The sequence below is a fragment of the Nycticebus coucang genome, chromosome 5 (genome assembly GCF_027406575.1).
Source record: "Nycticebus coucang isolate mNycCou1 chromosome 5, mNycCou1.pri, whole genome shotgun sequence".
NCBI lineage: Eukaryota > Metazoa > Chordata > Mammalia > Primates > Lorisidae > Nycticebus > Nycticebus coucang.
Genome location: NC_069784.1, coordinates 113,597,869 through 113,625,373, shown reverse-complemented (window position 1 = coordinate 113,625,373; position 27,505 = coordinate 113,597,869). Strand labels below are relative to the sequence as shown.

General features: G+C 38.3%; 1 protein-coding gene across 2 annotated transcripts in view; it reads left to right on the top strand.

Moving 5' to 3' along the window:
• MAP3K5 (mitogen-activated protein kinase kinase kinase 5) overlaps positions 1–27,505 on the top strand; it is a 226,991-nt gene that overhangs the window by 122,227 nt on the left and 77,259 nt on the right. For both annotated transcript variants that reach the window (XM_053590832.1, XM_053590833.1), the window contains 5 exons: positions 6,416–6,575; positions 8,169–8,322; positions 15,366–15,473; positions 23,952–24,001; positions 26,771–26,866. In XM_053590832.1, the coding sequence (XP_053446807.1) occupies positions 6,416–6,575; positions 8,169–8,322; positions 15,366–15,473; positions 23,952–24,001; positions 26,771–26,866 (568 nt within the window). The remainder of the gene's footprint in view (positions 1–6,415; positions 6,576–8,168; positions 8,323–15,365; positions 15,474–23,951; positions 24,002–26,770; positions 26,867–27,505) is intronic.

The following is a 27,505-nucleotide window of genomic DNA, read 5'->3' as shown; positions in this document are numbered from 1 at the left end:
GAAGAGGATGGTCATCAACTTTAATCTCCTAAAACAAAATAACTTTTAACCCAGGATCCTGTACCCAGCTAAACTGAGTTTCATTTATGACGGAGAAATTAAATACTTTAATGACATTCACATGTTGAAGAAATTTGCCATAACTAAACCAGCTCTCCAGGATATTCTCAGACCTATCCTCCATAAAGACCAGCATAATCCTCCACCACAAAAGTAAACCCACCCAGAAAATTTTGATCAAATTCCAACTTCCACAGTTGCAAAAGTATTAAAAATGTCCACTGGACTCTCGAAAGGCTTATCAATATTCTCAATTAATGTGAATGGTTTAAACTGTCCTCTAAAGAGGCAGTTGACTGACTGGATTGGTCAAAGAGGTTGGCTGACTGGACACAAAAACTGAAGCCAGATATCGGCTGCATACAAGAATTGCATCTTAAATTAAAAAACAAATTTAGACTCAAGGTGAAGGGATAGTCATCTATACTCCAGGCAAATGGAAAGCAGAAAAAAGCAGGCGTTGCAATCCTATTTGCAGACGCAATAGGCTTCAAACCAACCAAAATAAGAAGGATAAGGATGGACATTTCATATTTGTTAAAGGTAATACTCAATATGATGAGATTTCAATTATTAATATTTATGCACCCAACCAGAACACACCTCAATTTATAAGAGAAACTGTAACAGACATGAGCAACTTGATTTCCTCCGTAGTAGTTGGAGATTTTAACACCCCTTTAGCAGTCCTGGATAGATCCTCCAAAAAGAAGCTAAGCAAAGAAATTTTAAATTTAAACTTAACCATTCAACATCTGGACATAACAGACATCTACAGAACATTTCATCCCAACAAAACTGAATACACATTCTTCTCATCAGCCCACGGAACATACTCCAAAATTGACCACATCCTGGACCACAAATCTAACCTCAGCAAATTTAAAAAATAGAAATTATTCCTTGCATCTTCTCAGATCATCATGGAATAAAAGTTGAACTCAGTAACAACAGGAATCTGCATACCCATACAACAACAATAGAAGCTAAATAACCTTATGCTGAAGGATAGAAGGGTTATAGATGAGACTAAGAAGGAAATCACCAAATTTTTGGAACAAAACAACAATGAAGACGTGAATTATCAGAACTTCTGGGATACTGCAAAGGCAGTCTTAAGAGGGAAATTTATAGCACTGCAAGCCTTCCACAAGAAAATGGAAAGAGAGGAAGTTAATAACTTAATGGGACATCTCAAGCAACTGGAGAAGGAAGAACACTCCAACCCCAAACCCAGCAGAAGAAAAGAAATAACCAAAATCAGAGCAGAATTAAATGAAATTGAAAACAAAAGAATTACACAACAGATCAATAAATCCAAAAGTTGGTTTTTTGAAAAGGTCAATAAAATAGATAAACCTTTGGCCAACCTAACCAGGAAAAAAAGAGTAAAATCTCTAATTTTATCAATCAGAAATGGTAATGATGAAGTAACAGCAGACCCCTCAGAAATTCAAAAAATCCTTAATGAATACTACAAGAAACTCTACTCTCAGAAATATGAAAATCTGAAAGAAATCGACCAATACCTGGAAGTACGCCACCTACCAAGACTTAGCCAGGATGAAGTGGAAATGTTGAACAGGCCTATATCAAGTTCTGAAATAGCATCAACTATACAAAATCTCCCTAAAAAGAGAAGCCCAAGACCAGATGGCTTCATGTCAGAATTCTACCAAACCTTTAAAGAAGAACTAGTACCTATATTACTAAACCTCTTCCAAAATTTAGAAAAAGAAGGAATATTACCCAACACATTTTAAGAAGCAAACATCACCTTGATCCCCAAACCAGGGAAAGACCCAACAAGAAAAGAAAATTATAGACCAATATCACTAATGTATATTGATGCAAAAATACTCAATATGATCCTAACGAACAGAATCCAACAACACATCAAAAACATTATACACTACGACCAAGTGGGATTTATCCCAGGGTCTCAAGGCTGGTTCAATATATGTAAATCTATAAATGTAATTCAGCACATAAACAAACTTAAAAATAAAGATCATATGATTCTCTCAATTGATGCAGAAAAAGCTTTTTGATAATATCCAGCATCCCTTCATGATCAGAACACTTTAGAAAATTGGTATAGAAGGGACATTTCTTAAACTAATAGAGGCCACCTACAGCAAACCCACAGCCAATATCGTATTGAATGGGGTTAAATTGAAATCATTTCCACTTAGATCAGGAACCAGGCAAGGTTGCCTATTGTCTCCATTGCTCTTTAACATTGTAATGGAAGTTTTAGCCATTGCAATTAGGGAAGAAAAGGTGATCGAGGGTATCCACATAGGGTCAGAAGAGATCAAACTTTCACTCTTCGCAGATTACATGATCATATATCTAGAAAACACTAGGGATTCTACTACAAAACTTTTAGAAGTGATCAAGGAATACAGCCACGTCTCAGGCTACAAAATCAACACCCATAAATCTGTAGCCTTTATACATACCAACAATAGCCAAGCCGGAAAAACAGTCAAGGACTCCATTCCTTTCACAGCAGTGCCAAAGAAGATGAAATGTTTGGGAATTTATCTAACAAAGGACGTGAAAGATCTCTATAAAGAGAACTATGAAACTTTAAGAAAAGAAATAGCTGAAGATGTTAACAAATGGAAAAACATACCATGCTTATGGCTGGGAAGAATCAACATCATTAAAATGTCTATACCCCAAAGTAATATATAGTTTTAATGCAATTCCTATCAAAGCTCCATTGTCATATTTTAAAGATCCTGAAAAAATAATACTTCATTTTATATGGAATGAGAAAAAGCCTCGAATAGCCAAAAATTACTCAGAAATAAAAACAAAACAGGAGGAATCATGCTACCAGACCTGAGACTGTACTATAAATCGATAGTGATCAAAACTGCATGGTACCGGCACAAAAACAGAGAAGTAGATGTCTGGAACAGAACAGAGAACCAAGAGATGAATTCAGCTACTTACCATTATTTGATCTTTGACAAGCCAATTAAAAACATTCAGTGGGGAAAAGATTTCCTATTTAACAAATGGTGCTGGGTGAACTGGCTGGCGATCTTTAAAAGACTGAAACTGGACCCACACCTTTCACCATTAACTAAGATAGACTCTCACTGGATAAAAGATTTAAACTTAAGACATGAAACTATAAAAATACTTGAAGAAAGTGCAAGGAAAACTCTTGAAGGAATCGGCCTGGGTGAATATTTTATGAGGAGGACTCATAAAATTGAGTAATTGAAGCAGTATCAAAAATACATTACTGGGACCTGATCAAACTAAAAAGCTTCTGCACAGCCAAGAACATAGTAAGTAAAGCAAGCAGACAGCCCTCAGAATGGGAGAAAATATTTGCAGGTTATACCTCTGATAAAGGTCTAATAACCAGAATCCAAGAGAGCTCAAACCTATTAGCAAGAAAAGAACAAGTGGTCCCATCTCAGGGTGGGCAAAGGACTTGAAGAGAAACTTGTCTAAAAAAGACAGACGCATGATCTGACACATGAAAAAAAGCTCATCGTCCTTAATCATCAGAGAAATGCAAATCAAAACTACTTTGAGATATCAACTAACCCCAGTAAGAGTAGACCACATAACAAAAATCCCAAAGCCAGAGATGTTGGCATGGATGCGGCGGATAGGGCACACTTCTACACGGCTGGTGGGAATGCACACTAATACATTCCTTGTGGAAGGATGTTTGGAGAATACTTAGAGATCTACAAATATACCTGCCATTCGATCCTATAATTCCTTTACTAGATATATTCCCGGAAGACAAAAAATCATAATATAATAAAGACATCTGTACCAGAATGTTTATTGCAGCCCAATTTATAATTGCTAAGTCATGTAAGAAGCCCAATTGTCCATCGACCCACGAATGGACTAACAAATTGTGGTACATGTATACCATGGAACATTATGCAGCCTTAAAGAAAGATGTTGACTTTACCTTTTTCATGCTTACATGGATGGAGCTGGAACATATTCTTCTTAGCAAAGTATCTCAAGAATGGAAGAAAATGTATCCAATGTACTCAGCCCCACTATGAAGCTAATTTATAGCTTTCATATGAAGGCTATAACCCAACTGTAGCACAAAAATATGGGGGAAGGGCTAAGGGAGGGGAAGGGAGGGGGGAAGTCAGGGTGGAGGGAGGGTAATGGGTGGGGCCACACCTATGGTGCATCTTAGAATGGGTACAGGCGAAACCTACTAAATGCAGAATACAAATGTCTACATACAATAACTAAGAAAATGCCATGAAGGCTTCGTTGAACAGTTTGATGAGAATATTTCAGATTGTGTATGAAACCAGCACATTGTACCCCTTGATTGCACAAATGTACACAGGTATGATTTAACAATAAAAAAAAAAAATGAACATTTCGTTCAAATGCTAGTTGGGTATAACGGTCACATGACAAATGTATGCCAAACCAAAGCCAAATATCATCATCATAGGATGAACTTATGGGGTACAAGAATAAATCTGAAATTTTATATTAAAACTATTTTTGTAATTTTATTATTAAACATTTGTACAGTTCCTATCTAAAAGGTTGATATTATGGTTTGCTGCTAAATTTGTCTTGGGTTCACTGTTCTTCAAATATGACGTAATACAGAGGCGCTAATTTTATCTGAGGTTGATAGATACATTTTTTTAGTATCTCATTTTCCCCACATACCTTCCTTTCCCCTTCATTCTTGTAACTTTTTATTATGTTCATATAGAAGGTCTTGGATGTTGTTTTATACATTTCTGTAATTTTTTTCAACTTAAGAAATTTTGAAGTGGCATAGCTGTTCTCTTTTTAATTTGTCCTCCCAAAATGTGAAATGTTCCCAAATGGACTTTTTTCCTAAAATACTTACAGTTCAAGTTATATAATAAAAAGTAACATGACAATTTTCAAAGGTGGTTTTGTGTAAGTATAATTTTCAAAAAGATAAAATCATGACCCTGGAAATATAAAATGAACACACGAAAAGAGTTTATTTAAATCAGTTAATGTGGAAACCAGTCAGAGGATATGTCTAGTTGAAAGAGTGCTTAAGAAGATAAAGTATTCATAGGTAACTTAACAAAGACATGTTAGCATAGGATTTCTGAGCTTGATTATTATAAAAAGCTGGCATCTGTCCAACAAGTCATAAGTCTGAGGGAACATCTATTCTACTAAACAGAAAGTATTTGCATCTTTACTGGACAAAAAACTCCAAGTTAACTTCTTTACCTTTAACAAATGGTAGGTAGTAAAATGAAGTAGCCATACTTTCCCTAGGCCTTGTGTGACCTTATGTCCGTAAATGACAGTGAAATGATATGTCCTACCTTTTTGCCTTATTCCTAAACCTTAGATAATTTTCCTGACAGTTTAATATTATGGATGGTAGTGGCCCTAAATAATTCTACAAGCATATTTCTTGTTAAGCAAAAAAATACTTATAAAATGCATAAGTAATACAAGACACGGTGGAGATAAAAGCTTATAATGAAATGTAAAGAACCTAGAAGTGTCAAAATAATGTTGAAAAAGACGAAAGTTGGAGGATTTACGTTACCTGATTTCAAGACTTGTTAGAAAGTGGTAGTAGTATTCCTAAAAAAATAAAGTGAGAGTAACTGTTAACTGTCCATATATTAGTCTGTTTCCTTATTTCTTTATCTAAGTGTATAACTGTTTTGTATATGAAATTATTAAGTACTGTGGCATTTTACTCTTATAAAATATATATATACATGATATATATTTATACTTCAACTGATTGAGTTTCAGCATCTAAAATGAGATTGCTCTTCAAGTTACTTAAGAATCCATGTTCTGATAAGAAAGAAAGGTGACACAGTAAGTTTTGTATTATTACCTGTTTCTTTTAAATTTAACGTTTCTAATTTCAGAGTATTTGGGGGTATAGTGTTATTACCTCTTAATTTATGCATATAGAGACACATATAAAAATTCTAGATTTATGTACATCAGAGTGACCGTGACAGTTATCCTTGAGCTTTCAAATTCAAGGGTAATTTTCACTTTCTTCTGTGTACCTCTCTGATTAATCTAACTTACTATTTAAAAAAGAAAAGTAAACATAGTAAATGACTTTAATAGTCACAAATGTAAAGCTATTTTAATCTGAAAGGAGGAATGAAAGCTTAACTTTTAGGGCGGTGCCTGTGGCTCAAAGGAGTAGGGCGCCGGCCCCATATGCCGGAGGTGGCAGGTTCAAACCCAGCCCAGGCCAAAAACTGCAAAAAAAAGAGAAAGCTTAACTTTGCTTTTTAATGAAAAGGTAATGTCTGTCTACAGTGTGTTAACATTCCACTTTCTGTTCATCTTCTAGGGGTCAAGCTAAGTAGTCTTCTTGGTAAAAAGGGAAATTTGGAAAAACTGCAGAGCTACTGGGAAGTTGGATTTTTCCTGGGGGCCAGTGTCCTGGCCAATGACCACATGAGAGTCATTCAAGCATCTGAAAAGCTTTTTAAACTGAAAACGCCAGCATGGTAATAGTTGTTATGTGTTGATACGTATGTTTATGTGGTTTTGAACTGAAAATTAGATTGTTTTATTTGCTCCTAGAATAAAATGCAGACTCTAGAGGAAAATGTGCTATTCATGAAGAAAATGTGATGAATGTAGGCTCTGATGATTTTAGATTTAGGTGGCATCAGCCACTCACTGACTTACGCTTCCCTGTCCATTGACCAGCCCAGGGTGGCCAGTGATGCCCGTGTGAATCATACAGGGGCCGTGTTGTTTTGCATCTGAAAATTTAATCCAGGGGATCACAGTGATTTTTCTAAAATGTATGTCTGACCCTTCCCTTCTAATGAAATCCTTAAATCAGTATAGTTTAATTGTTCCTTACGGCCGGGGCGGGGGTGGGGGGTGTAAAGTCCCTCTCCTTGGCTTGGCAAACAAGGTTTGCCCTTAGCTGTTCCAACCTCAGTCTTGTCACGTTACCATTTTACCCTGTATCTCTTCATGCAGAGAGTGCCACACTGTGGTTTCGCGGGTGGGTGTCACAACACCTGCTGAGAGTGCCACTGGGAGTGCTCATCCTGGGAGCGCTCATCTAGCACAGGTGCCCAGGAAGCAGACCCTGACCTAAAAGCCTTCCTCACACCCAAGTCCCTCTTTCCTGTTTTGTTCTTCTTCAGTTTTGCCTCTGCCGATACTGGTTAGGTGGCTTTTCTAGTTGTATCTCTAATTCTATCTCCCTTGCTGTTTATTCATGGTGTTATAATACTTTTTTACATTTGTCTCCATGGCGCTCTGTGCAACCTGAGAACAGGCGTTATACTGACGGTGCCACAGCCACAGTAGGCACTCAGCAAATCATAGGAAGTAAACCAACCAGTGAATGCATGCATTACTTTCAGCCGAATTGCTATTTCTTTATGATGACTGTTCCGATGGCAGAGTTTTAAGTGTCTTGGTTCTGTTGACAAGGAAGCAGACTCTGTCTTCTGCATTGGTACTAACAGCTGCAAAACTGCACCTTAAGTTTCCACTAACTTAATTTTTAATTAAGTTAATTTTTAACTTCCATGTTTATAATCTACAAAGTGTCTCCATAGCCATTATCTTATGTAATTATCTTCCCCATTTTCCCTAACTTTTTCCTTTGAGGCACCATCTATATTACTAGATTTGAGCATATCTATATAATCCATACGTAAGCTGAGTTGATTCAGAGCAAACTAATGATCTCTTAGCATGGGTCTGTTTAGGAAAGCTTCCTCAAAGAAGTATATTTATAAACAAATACTCTTCCTTGAATAGAAGGTAAGTATTTTAAAATTGATGCTTTAAATAGATGTATGGCCCCAAGTTACTTAAGCCTTCTTATCCTCACTTTCCTCATCTCTAAAATGGGAGTAAAACAGCCTGTGTTTTTGAGTTTTTGTGAGATATAAATGGGATAATATATGAAAGTACATGGTATATAAAATTAATGAAAATGTTTGGTGACTCTGGATGTACAGTTATTAATACCATATATAAATTACATTTAAAGACTAAAACTGGGGTAACATGGGAATAGATGCTCCTAAATTGGTCTGTTATGTGTTTTTTTATCTTTTAATTCTCAGGTACCTCAGATCTATTGTGGAGACAATTTTGATATATAAGCATTTTGTGAAACTGCCCATAGAACAGCCTGTGGCCAGGCAAGAACTTGTGGACTTCTGGATGGATTTCCTAGTGGAGGCCACGAAGACCGACGTGACTGTGGTTCGGTTTCCGGTGAGCACTCTCCTTCCAAATCTAAACACATTTCTATACAGTTTCTTTTATTTAAAGAACGTCTTGCACTGTGATTGTAATAGTACTCATGAGCTGATTTTCATACCAGACTGCCGTCATCTAGATAATATATTTTCTCCAAATTTATTTGCTGTAGTTTACTTTGATGAGATATATTTTTATGTTTTTGCCATGGAGTTTGAAGAGTTTCTTTTGTTACACGGTAAATAAAGTCTTCTCCCCAAGCAAGGAAAACATCGCCTCTCAGTTTAGCTCTGTAAGTCTAGATGTCTTCTTCAGACCAGACAGATAGACGCCTTTCATTAATATCATGGTTTTATTGCCATGATCTTGGTATTGGACTCACCTGTGTTGTTATCCCGTCTCTAGTAGCCATCACCTGTGTAAGTCAGAGTTCTATGTAATATCCCAAATCATTATTTATAATGCTTTAGATCCTTGGTTCTCAACCTTCCTAAAGCTGCAGTGTATTTTCATTGTTAAAAAGGAGTCGCGACCCACAGGTTGAGAACCGCTGCTTTAGATCATAGGAGATGATGACTTATTTCTCATCTGCAACTTATTTTGGCTGATCTCTACCAGACTTGAAGGGTGTGTATATCTCACACACACACACACACACACACACACACACACACTTTTTAAAATATTTTGATGATATGCTCAGCTGGTCCCCTACCCTCCTGGTAGTTCTTAGGATACCATTCAAAGCTGTATACCTTTGGTATCCAATTCAAGAATAACTGGCAACTGACTGTGTGTACAAACTTCTTCCCACATCAGAGTCAAAAATCTATCTGTTAGAGCTCTCTCATTTATTTCATACTCATTGGTGATGACAGCTCTTAATTCTAAACTCTTATTTCTAGTTCTTGTTGATAGGATCATTGGCTTCATTTAATTAAATCCATCACTTCCATCAATATGCTTTGCTCTTCCTTCCAGATGAAGCATTAAGCTTGGCAGTATCTTTAATCAAAACCCTTTCTTATTTTTATTTATTTTATTTTGAGAGAGAGTCTCACTTTGTCACCCTCTGTAGAGTGTGTTGACATCACAGCTCACAGTAACCTCCAACTCTTGGGCCTAAGGGATTCTCTTGCCCCAGCCTCCCAAGTAGCTGGGACTACAGGTGCCCGCCACAATGCCTGGCTATTTTCTGTTACAGTTGTCATTATTGTTTAGCAGGCCTGGGCTGGGTTCAAACCAACCAGCTTCAGTGTATGTGGCTGGAGCCGTAACCACTGTGCTATGGGCGCCAGGGCACACGCCTTTCAAATGAAAACGCTTCATTTTACCTTCTAGCTTCAATAGTGTGCAGCTGAGGCAAGTACTTATCGTGGGGTGACCTGGCAGCTTGCTTTTAGCTGGTGCTCTGAGTAATAGTACGGTGGTGAAAGAAGGGAGCTTGGGACTCAAGTATTTAATTGATTGTTGACTTAAAGAGATTAAAATTGGCTATAAAAGGAAACCATTCATATTTGCTCCTTTGAGCTAATTTATTTATTTATTTTTTTGTCTCTTTTGGCCAGGGCTGGGTTTGAACCCGCCATCTCCGGCATAGGACCGGCGCCCTACTCCTTGAGCCACTGGTGCCGCCCCCTTTGAGCTAATTTAAATTGTTTTAATTTGAATTTGTCATGATATAAATGGGTGCATGTAAAAAAGTAAAACCACAAAATATTAAGTGAGAACTTAGGAGAATATAGGTGAGAGAGACATCCTAACCCTAAAGGGAAGTATTAACCCAGTTTGATTTCATTAAAACATTGAAATTTTTGTTCACTAAGAGGCATCATAAACATGCCAAATAGGACACTACTGGACTGGGAGAAGATAGTTAATACAAATGTTACTAAATGTGACGGGTGTGGTGGCTCACACCTGCAATCCTAGCACTCTGGGAGGCCGAGGCAGGCGGATTGCCTGAGCTCACAAGTTCAAAACTAGCCTAAGCAAGAGTGAGACCCTGTCTCTACTAAAAATAGAAAAACTGAGGCAAGAGAGTCGCTTGAGCCCAAGAGGTGAAGGTGGTTGGTGTGAGCTAAAAAAAAAAAACCAAAAACAAAAACTAATGTTGCTAAATGGCTAATTTGCCTAATACAGAAAAAAACTCCTGGCTGGGTGCCTGTAGCTCAAGCGGCCAGCCACGTACACTGGAGCTGGCGAGTTCAAATCCTGCCCAGGCCTTCCAAACAACAATGACAACTACAACCAAAAAATAGCTGGGCATTGTGGCAGGTACCTACAATTCCAGCTACTTGGGAGGCTGAGGCAAGGGAAATGCTTAAGCCCAAGAGTTGGAGCTTGCTGTGAGCTGTGATGCCACGGCATCTACCCAGGGCAATAGCTTGAGACTCTGTCTCAAAAAAGAAGAAAAAAAAGAAAAAAACAAAACTCCTACCAACTGATAAACAAAAAACAGTAGAGGAAAAATGAGTGAATCATATGAAAAGGTAATTAACCTCACTGGGTAGTCAAGAAAATGCAAATTAAAATGAGGCACCATTTTTTTTTTTTGCCCATTAGACTGAAAGAATTAAAAAGTTTTACAACAGTTGGCGAAGGTATGGGGACATGGGCATTTTTAGAGATTCCTGGTGGGTATAAGAATTACTAAATATTCTGGGAAATCCTCTAGGAGGAAGGATGACAGGATTATCTGTAGGTAGTTGGTGTATAGTTGTTTGTTGTATTATCTTGCTGATATACTTATGGCATTTGATTTGATTTTTTTCAGCAATTCATTTCCTTCCTTAGAACTTTGACTTATTTGAGGGGACTTTTTGTGAAAAGACTCTAACATACAGAATTTTCCTACTCATCTCTGAAGACGGCTCCTCCATTCAGCATTCATCACTTGGGTACTCAAAACTTCTTTCCCGCAATTGGTTATCTAACAGAATGCATGACTGTACAGTTTTCCAGTTTTTCTCAAGTTGAGCTTTCTTATAGTTACTTCACTTTTTGTGAATTCCAGACAATATAAATCTTCCAAGAAGCTCCAGACACAATGGAAGTTGCTATAGGATTAACCCCTTGATTGTTTTCCTGTGTTTACGTGTCTGATCAAGGACTGAAAAAGCTGCAAAGATGCTGCTTAAAAAAATAATGAAAATGATATGGAGAATTTTAAAAATCTGATAGTATAGAAGAAAAACAAGACCAATATTTGGATAATAAATTGTGGCCCCTTCTGAAATGTGCCGTCTGTGCTCCACCTTAAAAAAGGGCAGCGTTCAGGAGCCGTAGCTCACTGCCTGTAATCCTGGCACTCTGGGAAGCCAAGATAGGGGGATCACCTGAGCTCAGGAGTTCAAGAGCAGCCTGAGCAAGAGCGGGACACTGTCTCTACTAAAAATAGAAAAAAAAAAACTAGCTGGGTCTTGTGGCAGGCACCTGTAGTCCCAGCTACTTAAGAGGCTGAGGCAGGAGGATCGCTTGAGCCCAGGAGTTTGAGATTGTTATGAGCTCTGTATGCCACCATGGCACTCTAGCCAGGGCAACAAAGTGAGACTGTTTCAAAAAAAGAAAAAAAAAAGGAAAGAAAGGCAGCATTGTAGTCCCCGTGTGCTCTCTATGTTGCTGCAACCTGTCCTATGCATAGCATCTTCTGTGGCTCACACTTAGAAGGGCTACAATAGGTCTTGATCAGGATAATATTATCCTTCTTTTGAAGTGAATCTAAATAAAATCCAGGATGGCCTGTATTATAAAATATTTACTTTGATTGTTTCCACTACCATACTCATTCTTATTTTCCAAGAAATAACTGTGACCCTGGGCAAAAGAAAGTTGAAAGTTTCTTTGGGAAATGATTCAAATGTACTGTTGTTCATTTTTATTTGGGTTAGGCTGGATTTATCCTTTTTCCTTACCTCTTTTCTTAGTATATTTTCTTTTCTTTTTACATTGAAAAGTTTCAAGATCCTGAACTCATTGCCTAATGTCAGAAGAGAGAAAGAGGAGAAGTGTGGTGCTTTTGAAGACTCTGAAAACACTTTGTTCTATAACCCTGGTTAATATCTCATTGTTGTAGTTTGAGGCTTTGCTGTATTCCTTTTTGCTTCATTTGCATGAAGTCAGCAGTTAATTGTAATGTTAACCAGTGTGAATGATTAGAAACTAAATGAAAAAATATATCTACCCTTAAGGGAGTTGTATCTACCATCATGGCTTTATCAAATTGCCTTCTTTTCTTTGTCTCTGAATAGCCTTTCTGTGACCTCTGTACTGTGTGCTACAAATTCCTCACATTTTGTCATTTCAAGGGCAGAGCAAAGAGCTGGGCAAACCTTAGAGAATGATAGTTACAACCTTGTTTTAATTTCCTGTCCCAAGTTAGGAACACATTGTTCAGATTTTCTCTATTAGAAATATTTGAGACAGGCCACGTTGGTTCACGCCCGTAATCCCAGCACGCTGGGAGGCCTGGGCAGGAGGATCACTTGAGGCCAGGAGTCTGAGACCAGCCTGGGCCACATAGTGAGATCCTGTCTTTACAAATAACAAAAAAAAAATTAACCAGATGTGATGGCACATGCCTGTAGTCTTAGCTACTCTGGGGCTGAGGCAGGAAGGTCATGTGAGCCCAGGAGTTCAAAGCCTGCAGTGAGCGATACTCGAGCCACTGTACTCCAGCCTCGGTGACTGACAGACAGACCCTGTCTTTTAAAAAAAATAGAAATAGTTGTGATGAAAATAAAGATGTAATTTAGCAAGAGAGGACTGAATCTGGTGCTGTGTTTTTCTACTATTAAGTAGTTTGTCTATATAATTAGGGAACAAGACACATTCTTACTTATCAGTGATGATGCTTGGATAATGTTTTGGAAAACCCACCTTTTATTCTGTGCTACTTATTTTAATTATAAACACTGGGATACTCAGTACCATTTCTACAAGGTTTATTTTGAAAGGTGATTCTCATAATTAATCACTTAACTTTGTTAATTGGAGTTTGGACTTTGACCCGGTGAGTGAGTTTGTTCCTGAGTCTGGATATGTTCCCTCGTGAGCTTTCACTGTGCTACATGTGCTATCTTATTTTCATAGCTAGAGCTTGACCAAGAATTTGAGCTCTTAAGTTCATTTTTTACTCAAAGAGTAAAAAAAAAAAAATTGGTTCTTTTTTTCCAGTTCCCTATACCTTAACTTAAATAGTAAATGTAGTGTTAAGATAAATTAAGAGTAAAATAACTACACCTAGATTCTTGTGTCTTCTTGCTCAGGCTACCTTTTGCTTTTTAATGTATTGTAGATCTGTAATTCCTAATGATAGAGCCTTCTGGAAGTCTTCTTCTGCTTTTATTTGGTAAATTTGCTTGGGATTAGATCTAGGCTGGGTATGTTGCAGGACCTGCAAATTGAGACCAATAGATTCTCACCAAAGATTATAGGGGAAGGAATTTTATTTTAGCTGGTGGAGCCATGGCAGATTAGACTCCAGAATGGCCGAGCTCCCCATCAGCTCTGTCCCTGTCCTTTCATTGGACTCACAAGTAGATAGACAAAGGAATTATCATATTACCTCTCATTGGAGGTGTCAAATCGTGTGCAGGGTTTATAGAAGCAGAAGCATAAGTTTCAAGGTCCTAGGCAGCTAAGTTTTACAAATTCTTAAGGGCTGGGTTACCATGGGGAGGACCTTTAAGAGTGCCCTTGGGCTTCTCTGAGAAGCCTTTGTTTTATTTTAAATTTTATTTTTTCCAGGTCTCCTCCTTCAGGTGCAAAGGATCACTCCTGTAATCCCAGAACCTTGGGATGCTGAGGCAGGAGAATTACTTGAATGGTTTGAGGCCACCCTGGGCAGCATAGTGAAACCCCATCCCTAAAAAAAATATTTGCCAAGTGTGATGGCGTATGCCTGTAGTCTCAGCTACTTAGGAGGCTGAGGCGAGAGGATTGTTTGAACCCAGGAGCTTGGGGTCACAGTGAGTTAGGATTGCACCACTGGTCTCTAGCCTGGGCAGCAGAGCAAATCTTTGTATCTAAAAATAAAAAGAAGAGTTGTTCTAAAGATAACTTTCTTGTGTTTTAAGCAGCAGAGTAGAAAGAACTGTTTCACTGGCTCTGAAGGTTAAGTATCAGTTTTTCTCCTTTCTTCTCTTTTCTTTTTTGCAAACATTCTCACTGAAGTCTATATAGAAAATCTGGGCTAGGTGGTGCCTTTAAGCATCTGTGCAAATTATAGTACCTTTGAAATCTGGGCTTGTGTGGTATTTTAATGCTATATGCTCCTAATGTGAGGTGTCAGTGATAATATTGATACATCATGCAGTCATTTGATGGAGATTCTAGCTCACTTATCCCACACCCTTCATACATCTCCAGAATAGGAGCAAATTTTATTGCTCTTTTTTCTCTCACAAGGTTAAATATATCATTATCAAAGTTGCCAACTTCATCTTGAAGGCAAAGACATTTTTATTATGTTATACAGCTAATTCTGTTTCTTTGGTTTATATACAAAAGTATTTGAATATCCCAAATCATTTCTAAATCCATTTGCATGGGCATGAAAACTATATTGCTATGTCTTTACGATAAGAATGACAACTGGAAACCTAAAATAAGTGGGTGACATTCTATATATGGATTTTTTTCCTTTCTGTGTACAGAATTATTTGTTTTATCACGTTTCTGCCTTTCTTTGACACATTTATATTTATGGACATGGCTTATGTAGTACATGATAAAATATAAGCTTTTTTTAAAAAATGTACCACTAGTAGATTCTCTGCGGATAGCTGAACTAATATATGGACTTCAAAAATTTATTTCCCAGTTTGTTAACAATAAAAGATAATGTATTATTGAAACTTATGATAACAGTATAGTGCCAAAAAACGCTCAAAGGACTTCAGGAGTAATAACAATCAGAAGTTAAAAGGGTTTACTCCAGCAACAGATTCACAGCCTCATCTGATAATCTCCCAAGTTGGTGCTTGGGTGTTATAATAGCTGTAAGTGGTTTAAACCTTAAATAACTAATATTAGTTTCTTTGCCTTATCTTTTCAAGGTATTAATATTAGAACCAACCAAAATCTATCAACCTTCTTATTTGTCTATCAACAATGAAGTTGAGGAAAAAACAATATCTATCTGGCACGTGCTTCCTGATGACAAGGTAAATTGTGCAATTGTTAACCCTTGAGGGCATGAGGAATGTCACCATTGTGACAAATGTGATAAATATACAGTCAACATTTCTTCTCAACTCATGCAGACACTTGCGGGACTATGTAACTACTAGAAGGGTAGTATATTACTGTATATTTATCTTGGCATTAATATATTCTGTATTGTAAAATTTGTTAAATTTCAATTATAAATTTTATTCAATAAGAAATGATCGAACTATTTGGATTTTTATTATAGATAGATGGCAGAACCATCAAAAGTGAAATCAAAATTGGAATATCTGTTTTGTAAATCTATGCTATAAATTAAATTATGTTCCAAAAAGATAATACTTAAAATATATGATGTAAAAGATGCATACCTTAACTTTAGTATGATGGAATAATGCCACTTGTAGTCTAATACTGGTACCATTCTATATTTCATTACATCCAGCTGTGTGGATATCTGAGTAGCTGCTAAATCTCAGATTAGCAGCTAAATCTCTGACTTAATGTGCTGTGCACAAAATGAGGTGGCATGTGCTACCATTTGTTTTCAGAAGTATCTTAAACACTCATTCCCGCTCATGGCACTTGTGGATAAGCCTTTCCATTTGTGTATTCATCAGTTTTAATACTTATAGGAATCATCCTATTGTTTTTGAAAAATAGAAACTTTTCAGCACTGACACGAGTCCAGAGAATAAACCACAGAAATGAGAGAAGTCTTGTGAAAAAAAAAATAGTTTATTTTTCCTTGTCATTGTTTTCCAAAATGCTCTTATACTTTTCTTTAAACTACATTCATTCACTTATTCATTTAGCAAATGTTTACTGAATACTTACTTTCTTCCAGGCACTGCCAGGCACTACGTTAGACCCTAGGAAAACAGCTGTATTCAAAATAAGTGAAATTCCTGCTCCCATGGTGCTCAGTTACTTTCTACTCAGGGAGGCAGTAAACCAATAAATAAAATTATATAGATAAACTATATAGTATGTACATATATTGAGAAGTGTTTAGATACTCAATAGTGATAAGGGGAAAATAAATCAGGAAATGGAATCAAGAAGTCTATTTGGGAGTATAGAATTTTTAAAATGTGGGCTTTGCGTCAATAGACCTGGGTTTAAATTCTATCATTGCCCCTGGGCAGACTGGTTTCTGCAAGCTGTGATATCCTCGTCTATAGAATGAGATGATAGTAATAATATTCACCTTAAAGGCTGTTGTGAAGGTTAAATGAAGTGATGTAGGTAGAGTGCATTTCACCACGCCTGGCATATAGTAAATGTTCAGCATATTTAAACAGTAACAATGATAACAATAAAATCACTGCAGTGTACATATTACACAGACCAAACCCTAACTTTGAAAGCCTAGAATTTAATCCTGCTTTGTTCTATAAATGAAATGGGAGCAATCATTTGGGAGGTTGTTGGCGTTCTTTTAGGGCACAAACCCACCTGTGCATCAGAATATCTGCAGTACCCTGGACACCAAGAGACCTACTGAGTTGGAAATTTTTAGACTTACACTATACTTCATTTCTGTGAAGATCTGTCTGTGATTCTAATGTGTAGCCATGGTTGAGAACTTTCACAGGGGATGTAGGTATACCGTGTTGCTCAATTATGATAGCGGAAGAGGAATCATTATATCTTTGACTTTATGTCTAAGCTGGTTTCCAGTGGTGGTGCTTTTCAAAGCGTGGTTTCCTGGAATACCCAGCATTAGAGTCACCCAAGGAATAGGTTGAAAATGTGGATTCCTACTCTGGGCATGGTGGCTCATGCGAGTAATCTCAGCACTCTAGGATGCAAGTAATCTCAGCACTCTAGGAGGGAGAAGCCAGTGGATTGCTTGAGCTCAGGCGTTTAAGACCAGCCTGAGCAAGAGCAAGACCTGATCTCTAAAAAGTAGCTGGGCATTGTGGTGGCGCCTATAGTCCCAGCTGCTAGGAAGGCTGAGACAAAAGGATTGCTTGAGCCTGGACGTTTGAGGTTGCTGTGAACTCTGATGCCATGGCTCTCTACTAAGGGCAACAAAGTGAGACTCTTGTCTCAAAAAAAAAAGAAAGGAAAAGAAAAAAGAAAATGCAGATTGCTAGTCTGTGTGGCAGACCTACTAAGGGAGAGGCTCAGAATTCATGTATGTGATTCACCACCTTCGGATATTCAATGGGAACATTAGCACAGCATGTCTATAATCTAACAAGACAACTGTCCCAAGCTCTGATGTGTCCAAGCCTTCTGGGACAGATCCTTCTCAGATGTCAATCATGTTAGGCCCCATGACCTCTTATCAACATGGCAAGAAGTCACCTGTCCTAGTGCTGTGGTTTCTAGAAAACACACTGTCTTGTATTTAAAATAAGTAGAAAGAGACTGAGCAGTACCCTCAATGCATTAATATTTACATTTTAAGTTGTTATGTGTTTGGATAAAGTTGGTCATGTTAAATCTGGTAAGCATGTTTTAGCAAGCACACGAAATGTTGGTAACATGAAATTACATAATAAGCGTGGAGAAAACCATCCGGCCTCAGTACCAGATGTGTCTCTGGAGTAGCGCTGAGAAATGCCTCATAGCCTTTTTCTGAACTGTGGTTCTTTCGCAGATGCCTGTTTATGAAGCACTGCCCTGGCTATCTCTTTTAGAATACAATCCTGGGGTGCAGCCCCAGAATTTTAGAGGTGGTCTGCGAATAGGCTGAGGTCACTAAGGATCTTCACCCAACAAGGCACAGGTTTCACACACCAATATTTGTCACTATGTCAGAAACCGTTTTTCATTATTAGGAGTTCCAGTTACATGAATTAACACTTGAAAAAGTCACTTAGGATGCTAGCTTCTTCATAACGGAAAACTCCCTTGATAACAGACTTTTATGCCAGCCTCTCAGCTAAGATGTAGCTGTTCATTATACTCCCCTTTTGTGGTGAAGTGATAGAGGAAAGACTTTGAAAGAAGTCTCCGTCCTACCAAGAATATTTCTAACGTGGAAGTTAAAGAGACCTCCCCCGAGGAAAGCACCGCTTAGATCATAGTAGAGCAAATCATTCCAAAAGCATTTTTTGAGTTCCGTGGACTTTGGGATTGTGCTCGTTAAGGGGAGGACTATATGGACTCTTGGTCAGAACTCTAAGGTGGCATGAGGAGGGAGACCAGGGTGCCCTCAGTGAAGGCTTTCTGAAGGAAGTAGACCCTGAACTTTGGCCGTAGGGTAGGAAGAGGTAAAGGGGCAGGGAAAGAAAAACCAGGCCAGATGAATAAGGCAGAATTCCTCTGAAGGCACCAAAGTGAACGTGGAAAGTTCAGGGGCTGTGAGGAGCCTGACTTGATGCAGGAGGGGAGACGTGTGGAGGGTCGTGGGAGGGCAGCATGAAGTAAAATTATAGGGTGCTCTCTGAGTTAGGAAGATGAATTTAGACATGTGTTGGTAGGAAACAAGGCATCACTGAAGTGTCTTAAAATCTGAGAGCTAGCATGAAGAAAGAACAAAGTATTACCCTGTTTCCCCAAAAATAAGACCTACTCACAGGAAAGATAAGACGTCCCCTGAAAATAAGACCTAGCGCATCTTTGGGAGCACACCTTAAAATAAGACACTGTCTTATTTTCGGGGAAACAGGGTAGTTAGGAACCCAGGGTCAGGGTCAAACTGCATAGTGGTGAAGGGTGACGCTGTCTCTCGGTGCTCTCTGACCTTGTAATCCCCTTACACTCCTCACGCTTTCGTTTCCATATATATAAAATGAAAATAATAGTACCTCATAGAATTGTTTTGAAGATCAAATGAGATAATTAATGGAAATCATTTAGCATGATGCTAAATGGCGTGGAAGAAGCACTCTACAGTGCTTGCTGTTATAGCTGTAAGATTTACCTGGCCTTGATATCAGAGCTCTGAAGTCGTAGACTATGGAGGGTTATAGAGAAGACTGTTGAAAGAGGCCAGGCTCGGTGCCTCAAGCCTATAATTCTAGCACTCGGGGAGGCCCAGGTGAGTGGGTTACTTGAGCTTAGGAGTTCAAGATCAGCCTAGACCCCATCTCTACTAAAAATAGAAAAACCATCCAGGTATTGTGGTGGGTACCTTTAGACTCAGCTACTCAGGAGGCTGAGGCAAGAGGATTGCTCAAACTCAAGAGTTTGAGGTTGCTGTGACCTATGACACCATGGCGCTCAACCCAGGATGACAGAGTGAGACTCTGTCTCCAAAAAAAAGGAAGACTACCTAAATAGGAGATAGGTAATCCTTATAATGGGATCAGGTGATTGTGACTATAAAGTGACAGATCATTTGAAAAGAAAAATGTATGACTTAATCACTAATTAGGAAGAGGAACTCAGAAGAAGGAATAAGTATTAGGTGACTCAAATTTTGATTGCATCGATAGGAGTGGTAGAATAGTTAAAAGGAAAACCTGAGTTGGATAGGAATCATCAGGAGTTTCATTTTGGACTTGTTTAGTGGAAATGTCTATCAACAACATTGAAAATAATCCATACAACTGTAGATGTTTTTGTTCATGTTTTTTTTCTTTTTAAACTACAGTGGATTATTTACATTGTTTTCAGGCTGAAGTGTAGTGATCACCCAGTGGAAGCTACAGCAATGTAGCAAAGTCAGGAGACACGGCATGATGCAGAGCAGAGCAGGACTAGGAGAGCAGACTACAGGCTTGATTGGAAAGAACAAGGTCATCCAAGGACACTTGGAAACAGAATGGGGCTAAAGGAATTAGTGATTAGCAAGGCCCAGAGAATAAGTGGAGAGCCAGAAGAATTTGGAAGGCAGGAAAAGAACAGAAAGTGAGCCACAGATTTTTTCGAAAATGAGTACTATTTCCAGCTATTTGTTCTTGTTTTCTTCTTCCTGTAGGTTCTTCACTCGATAAAAAGAGCCTTGTATTGATTCTCTTATATCTTAGGACAATTGTAGAGACCATTTTTATATTATGCTAATAAACAAATACACAGGGTATCCATAGAGTTCATGTGCAATTTAAAATAGTGTTTATAGACACCCTGTATTAGGATATAAACAAGGGCATTAAGAAGGGTTACAGATTTAGCCCGTGAACTGTCCATGTGAACATGGTGAGATGGCTTCTGTTTTCACCATCTTTTGATCAAGAACTCCATTTGCATTGCCCCAATTCCCTATAACTTCTAGCGTTAAAAATTCTCTTCGTTTAAAAGTCGAAGCTTTATTCTATCACTTTCCATCTTGGTTGATTTCTTTGCAAACCTTGTTCTATCCACAGCATCAAAATAGAAGTAGTAAAATTAGAAGGAGAATAAAAAATAAAAATAAGAAAACTGTATTATTATCATGTTAGTTTAAAACAACTCAAAAACTATAATTATATAACAGATAAGCCACCAGTTTAACAGGTGTCATGATAAACAGGAAATGAATTATTTTTGTTATGGAATGTTTAATTTTTTTTCCTAAAAGTAGAACAGAGATGGTTGCTTTTCATTTAAAATATTTCCTTCTTTACTCACCCCTTCTCTCTGTATTTGCACTCTGACATGTGGAATGAGTCATTCTATAAGCTAGTATAAGTTATGCTATAATTTTTAAAACTTTAAGCACATTATATATTGATTCCCAATTCTCAGAGATTCTTAGCTACTCCATACTTGGGGGCAAAATTAGTTTGAAATCCCCTCTTTTAATCGATGGCTGCTGATTAAAGTAAGTTAATACTTGGAGAAAGTCTGCATGTGTACAGTGACTGAGCAAGAGAAGGTATTTGCAAGGTATTTTAAATGGTTACTTAGAATTTCCCCTTGCTAGGGGTTGAAGTTTAGGCACCCTTGGCCTATCTGCTGGCTTATAAGGGAAGGTTACAGAGGTGGCGGGGGCCCAGGCAAGGACCCAGGCTGTCTGCCTCTCCCTCCAGCTCCAGCCAATGGCCACTCAGAGAAGACCCATGGAATTCATGAGGTGTACACATTTACCCTAGATTCTAGATTATGAGGATATGATGCTCTTATCCACTAAGGATGCCTTCAGCTACAAAATTCCCAACTGAAAGCTTAAATTAATATGGAAATGTTATTTCATATTACAAGAAATTCCCAAGTGGGGTCATTCTGAGGGTGATTTAGTGTCAGCATTCTGAGTTGACTTCCCTGTACACGCTTGGTTTTCCTCTCGTGGTCTTAAATAGCTGTTTTAAGCATCGCCTCTCACAGAAACATCCGCAGGGCAGGGTCGGGTCCTCTCCTTCTTGCCGAGAGTTGTATCACTGGACCACACCTAAACCAATCACCAGCAAGGGAAATGGACTTACTCTGGTCAGTTTAGACTCATCAGTTTACCATCCCTACACATGGCCACCTGGACCTGGACAAAATTCATTTTGTGTTAACAAAGGGAAAGGAGGGAATGACTGTGGCCTAGGAAGCCAACAGTGCCTATCCAGGATGATTCTTGCCCATTGAGGTCAGTACAGTATTAACTCCCAGTTCTTCTCCGAGCCCTAAGTGGGGCAAGGATCTGAGGCTGAGTAGTTCCTAGAGAATGGTGTTTGTGCTGACTAAATAAGGTTGAGTGTTGTTTTGGGGCCTGCTGGGCTAATTATCATTCCAGCGATGTCTCTGGCCCTTCCTTTTTTCCTGGTTTCCAAACTGGTCCCAGGGAGCTTTTAAAGTACCTGTTGGCTTTGTAGCTCACCAGCGCCTCCGTGTGGTGGGTCCCGTTAGCAAGGTGGTTGGGGAGGCAAGTCTTTCAATCACTCCATCTCGTGTCCTGGGCTTTACATCATTGAAATGGAACGTTCTCTAGCAGCACTGGCAACCTTTCAGGAAGCTAGCTTTCTGGAAATGCTCCACCCCTTTCCTACAAAACCAGCTCAATCTATCGGGAAAATCATTCCTTGGCGGCTCCCAGAACAGATGGAAGATGGATTTTACCAGTTCTGTTTTGTTGGTGTTTATGGTGTTTACCACTTGCTGTGTTCAGTAGCGGGTTTACACACCACTCTACCAACTCCATCCTCAACTCTTCACCTCCTGATCCTGGACATGATCTTGGAAGGCAGCTCAGTGATGGGCTGTGGGAATAAGGCTGCATTGTACGCGAGTAGTGTGCAGGTAACAGCTGCAGCTCCTGGGTCACGTATATATTTAGAAGTTCACCTGAGGCCAACAGGATTTAGAAGCAACTTTCCAAATTACCAGCTGAGGCTGCTGGCTGCTATTTCAATGTACTCCTTCTGTAGTCTGGTTAAGAGAGCCACATGCCATGAGCACGTTGTTATGATGTCTTCTCTCCCTGGACTTCATACACAACAAAGTTTAATTCAGGTCACATCCCCATGACCTGAAAGATGAGCATTGAAACTCGTTTTTAAATAAATCCACATCAGACTTGAGAGGACCTATTTTTATTGTAAGCTGCATGACCCTAGCAAAGAAATAAGGGCTGTTGGATATAAATTGTGGCTTTTTAAGTTGCTTTTTTTGAGTGGCTAAGAAAAGAGTGCTGGGCTTGCTCAGAGCCCACAGGCTTCGTGACCCATTTCACCAACACAGATAATACCTCAGCCTCCTGGCAGTGAGTGTGCTAGAGCTGAATTTCCTGATGGTTTAACATTTACAGAATTGAATTTCAGTGTGAATTTATTACTTTACGGTACTTGCTAAACTTGGACACATATATCAACTACTTTATTTGTGTGGAACTATTTATGCAGTCATGTTTATATTGTTGTCATACATTGATAGGGAATGTGGTGCATTTTGTAATTTATTTAAATTAAAGACATCAATTTGATAATAATTTGAAGTTAGTTTTAGAAATTAACTCAAGATATAAATTTCTACTTTTATTTTTCATCTTGACCTGCACATCACCCCTGTTTATGAGTGATGTTCAAATGTTTAATGTTCGTACTTGATTAGCACATTGAACTTGGCATAAATTAACAAATGACACCTTATAGCTATGATGGACACGTGTGTGCACACATATCTACTATTTTTTTAAGAAACAGACCCCCCCCCCTTAGTTGGAAAATTTTAACCAAAGATAATTCAGAAGTAATTGTTTTTACACTTTGCAGAGATTTTATTCAAATTAATGTCTTTCTTTCTCAGAAAAAAATATTGCTTCACTGTAATAATAGAATTACCTTGATTATTGAGTATATTACTTTAAAACTTCATGTACAACAATTATTATTAAGTATCAAGTTTTAGAATTTAATGACGCTAATTTTCTTAGGCTCTTCTGGAAGCTGTTCTCTTGAAGTACAGGAATTATTAAGTAGAGTAAACTTCACCCTTGTGACTTGAGAATGAATTGCAGTTTCCATCCAGATAATTTTTTCATGAAGAACAATACCCTAGGAAAAACGACTCTGCGTATTATTTTAAAAATAATAAAAGAAAATTATTATTACATTATTTTTCATTTGGATGACTCAATATTTTTTTGTTGTCGCTGTTCTCCTGTGTTCTAGAAAGGCATCCATGAGTGGAATTTTAGTGCTGCTTCTATCAGGGGAGTGAGGTAAGTTTCTTCGGTATGTTTTGTTTACTTGAAAGGCATTTTTCAGGAATATTCATGACCTGGATCGACTTTTAATGATTATCTTTTAAAATGCAAAGAAGTTGAAGAATGTACCTATTGATGTAAACATGCAACTTTCTTCAGTTGGTTCAGTCTTTTTCCATTATGAAAAGGTTTGCAGCAGGTGTTCACTGTTGGTCCAACTGATCTGTACTTGTCACCTATGATCTGTACTTGTCACCTACTTAAAAGAATGGGGTGACTGTGTACTGTGGACTGGAATCAGAATGTAGATAAAACCTAGCTATGTGGAGATCCACCCTTGCTGTCTGAGCTGTTGTTTTATTTAAATGGTTTTCGGTCCTTTTAATATACCAGGAACTAATCTTTTACCCCTTGAAAGGATCCAAGGCACATGTGCTACACCTACCAGCTTATGTCCTGCAGCTAATAGTAATCACGTGAGGTTATAAACAGCCCATTTTTAAAAACTTTTCCTAAGGTCACTTTTCTTAGAGTGTTCTTGAGATTACAGTATTAAACTTCCATTCAGTTCAATGGGTGTCATAATGCCAGTGGCTCAGAAAATGCCATTTCTTGGAATTCAGAAATAAGATGATTTTTCAGAATTGAGTCAGTGATTAAGTGTTTAAGTACTTGCTCTGTGGAAACTTGTGCTCTGGTATATAAGAGTGAGGGGGAAAAAAAGCTCATGCTACACCAATTCTCACAAATTTCAAACCAAATTAGTTGTGTTTACTACTATTTGTCCCCACATAATAGGAAGGAGAGACAATAAACTTCTGCAGGCCGGTTATGCAATATCCTGTTGCTTTTGGAATAGTAGTAATTGGTTGTGTTGGAGCATGGCTGGTAGTGCCGTCTGAGTCACTAATAATTAGAGTTTGCCTGGTAAAACTACCTGTGACCTCAGCAGTGAGCTGAACAGAAACAGCAGGGGTAGTGACTGACTCATTATGTGTCTTTCCCATCGATGCTTTCTCAAAAGGTTTTGCTCTCTAAATATTTAAATTTTAAAACCAGTCATTAGCAAAGCACTCATTAATTACTGCTGCATTGCTAAGCAATCAATTCAGGAAAGTGTGGTAAATGTAAATTTTCCTTTGTCACATCTGTTTTCCAATGAATTCATTTTCTTTGATTAGGCCTGCATACCAGGTGTTGGGATTTATAGCGTATACAGAGAATGCCTCCATCTGGCGGTGGCTGGTTTGTATGTTAGGAAACTTGAGTTCTAGTCTGTGACTTCAAAAAGAGCTCATTTTTCCTGGCTTCCCCCTCCATAAAGGAGAGATGACAGACTATGGGATACAATCCAACTAGGTTAGCAGTTTGTCTTGCATCACCTCAGAACGTGCTCAGCTCAAGTCAGTGGGCATTTGTTGAGCACAGCTATGTGTCAAATGTTGAGTCCTGTTCTACTAAATATGTAAAAATGACTAAGACGTGAACTCCTCTCTTGAAGTACTCATACCGCAGTAGGAGAACAGACATTTAACAAGGAGTGATGCTGCAGAGTAAGATGAGTGATGACAGAAGTATATTCAGACAACAGAAGTGCAGGAGGAAGGCTTTCTGTTTAGGGTAGGAGTAGGGTAGCGAGGGAAAGGATAAGGTCTAAGCTGGGTCTTAATGATGAAAAAGAATTTTTTTTTAAGTAAAATAATGGCATTTATTCCAAATTGAAGGAATAGGAGCCACAAAGGCTTAAAATTGGGGTTAGCAAACTATGATCCATGGAACAAATCTGGCCCACTGCTTGTTCTTTTTTTTTTTTTTTTTTAATTGAGGCAGAGTCTCACTTTGTCACCCTCCATGGAGTGCTATGACATCACAGCTCACAGCAACCTCAAACTCCTGGGCTTAAGCCATTTTCTTGCCTCAGCCCCTCTAGTAGCTGGGACTATAGGCGCCCACCACAACGCCTGGCTATTTTCTTGTTTGTTTGTTTAGCAGGCCCAGGCTGGGTTTGAACCTACCGGCCCTGGAGCATGTGGCCAGTACCCTAACCACTGAGTACAGATGCCCAGCCACCCACTTCCTGTTCTTTTAAATAAAGCTTTATTGGAACACAGCCATGTTCACTCAGTTATTTGTTATTGAAGGCTGCTTTCATGTTCCATGGCAGAGTTGTGTAATTTGGCCCAAAAAACTTAAGATATTTTACTATCTGGCCCATTACTGAAAATGTTTACCGACTCCTGGCATAAAACAGCACAATCTAGCTGATCAACTCAAAATTGTTTCAGATTGCTCTGAAGTAAACCATTTGCTGAGTCTAAACCAAGTGCTATTCCCCATTTCTTTGCTCCTTTAAAATCTCTGTAACTAATGACATGCTTTTACTGCCTCCACAAATTGCCTTCCTAGCTTTGGAAGCATTTCATTTTTCTCCACATCCCCTAAAACAAGAATCACCAAGGTAAGCCAGCTAGTTGATATTTTTACTTTCCCTCCCAGCTATCGTGGGCAGGATGCCTTTCCATGCTGAGCTGAAGAGACGTGTGGCTTATCTGTGGCTCTAACACTCAGAGCAGCCCCACTCTGCAGATATGAGCAAGAGAGAAAATTCTCAAAAAAGTAAATAATTTTAGTTTTGTGATATATAGGGAATATTACTTTTTAAAGTCTTATTTATAAACCACAGTTACACCATAAGTAAGATAATTTAAAAAGTATTTAATTTTCATAATAGAACCATAGAAGAATTGATATTTCCCTGACTAATGCTTTTTTGGTTTATTCCAGTATTTCTAAATTTGAAGAACGATGCTGTTTTCTTTATGTGCTTCACAATTCTGATGATTTCCAAATCTATTTCTGTACAGAACTTCATTGTAAAAAGTACGTATTAGTCATTTATGTGTGAAAAAGATTGTTCTTACATGATCGTTATTTTCAACTAATGAGGGAACAGGTAGCTCCTGTGAAAAATTCAGGGCTATTTGGTTATATAAATATTTTATTTGAGCTAATATTTTATAATTATGTAGTGTGTTCAACAGTCAGAATTTTGGGGATTTTCTTTAAATAAAGGCTTTTCGTAGTCATAATTTCTTGCAGAGAAAATGTTAACCAAGACTTAGTGGTGAATTGTTAAGTATTATGCCTCATTTTAAAAGTGCTCGCTTTATTCTCCTGCTTTTGAATAACCTCACAATTGCCTACAACAATGGCACTTAGCCCTGGATCATGTTAACCCTGGAATTACTTGATGAGCTGTTTTCGTTAGTTTGTTTTTGTTTTTTGAGACCGAGTGTCAGTCACCCTGGGTAAGGTGCCTTGGCATCATGGCTCACAGCAACCTCAAACTCTTGGGCTTGAGCTGTCCTCTTGCCTCAGCCTACCAGGTAGCTGCCTCCCAGGTAGGAGGCAGGTGCCACAATATCTGGCTATTTTCTAGAGATGGAGTCTTGCTCAGACTGGTCTTGAACTCCTGAACTCAAGCAATCCTCTCCGACCCCCACCACACCCTTGATGAGC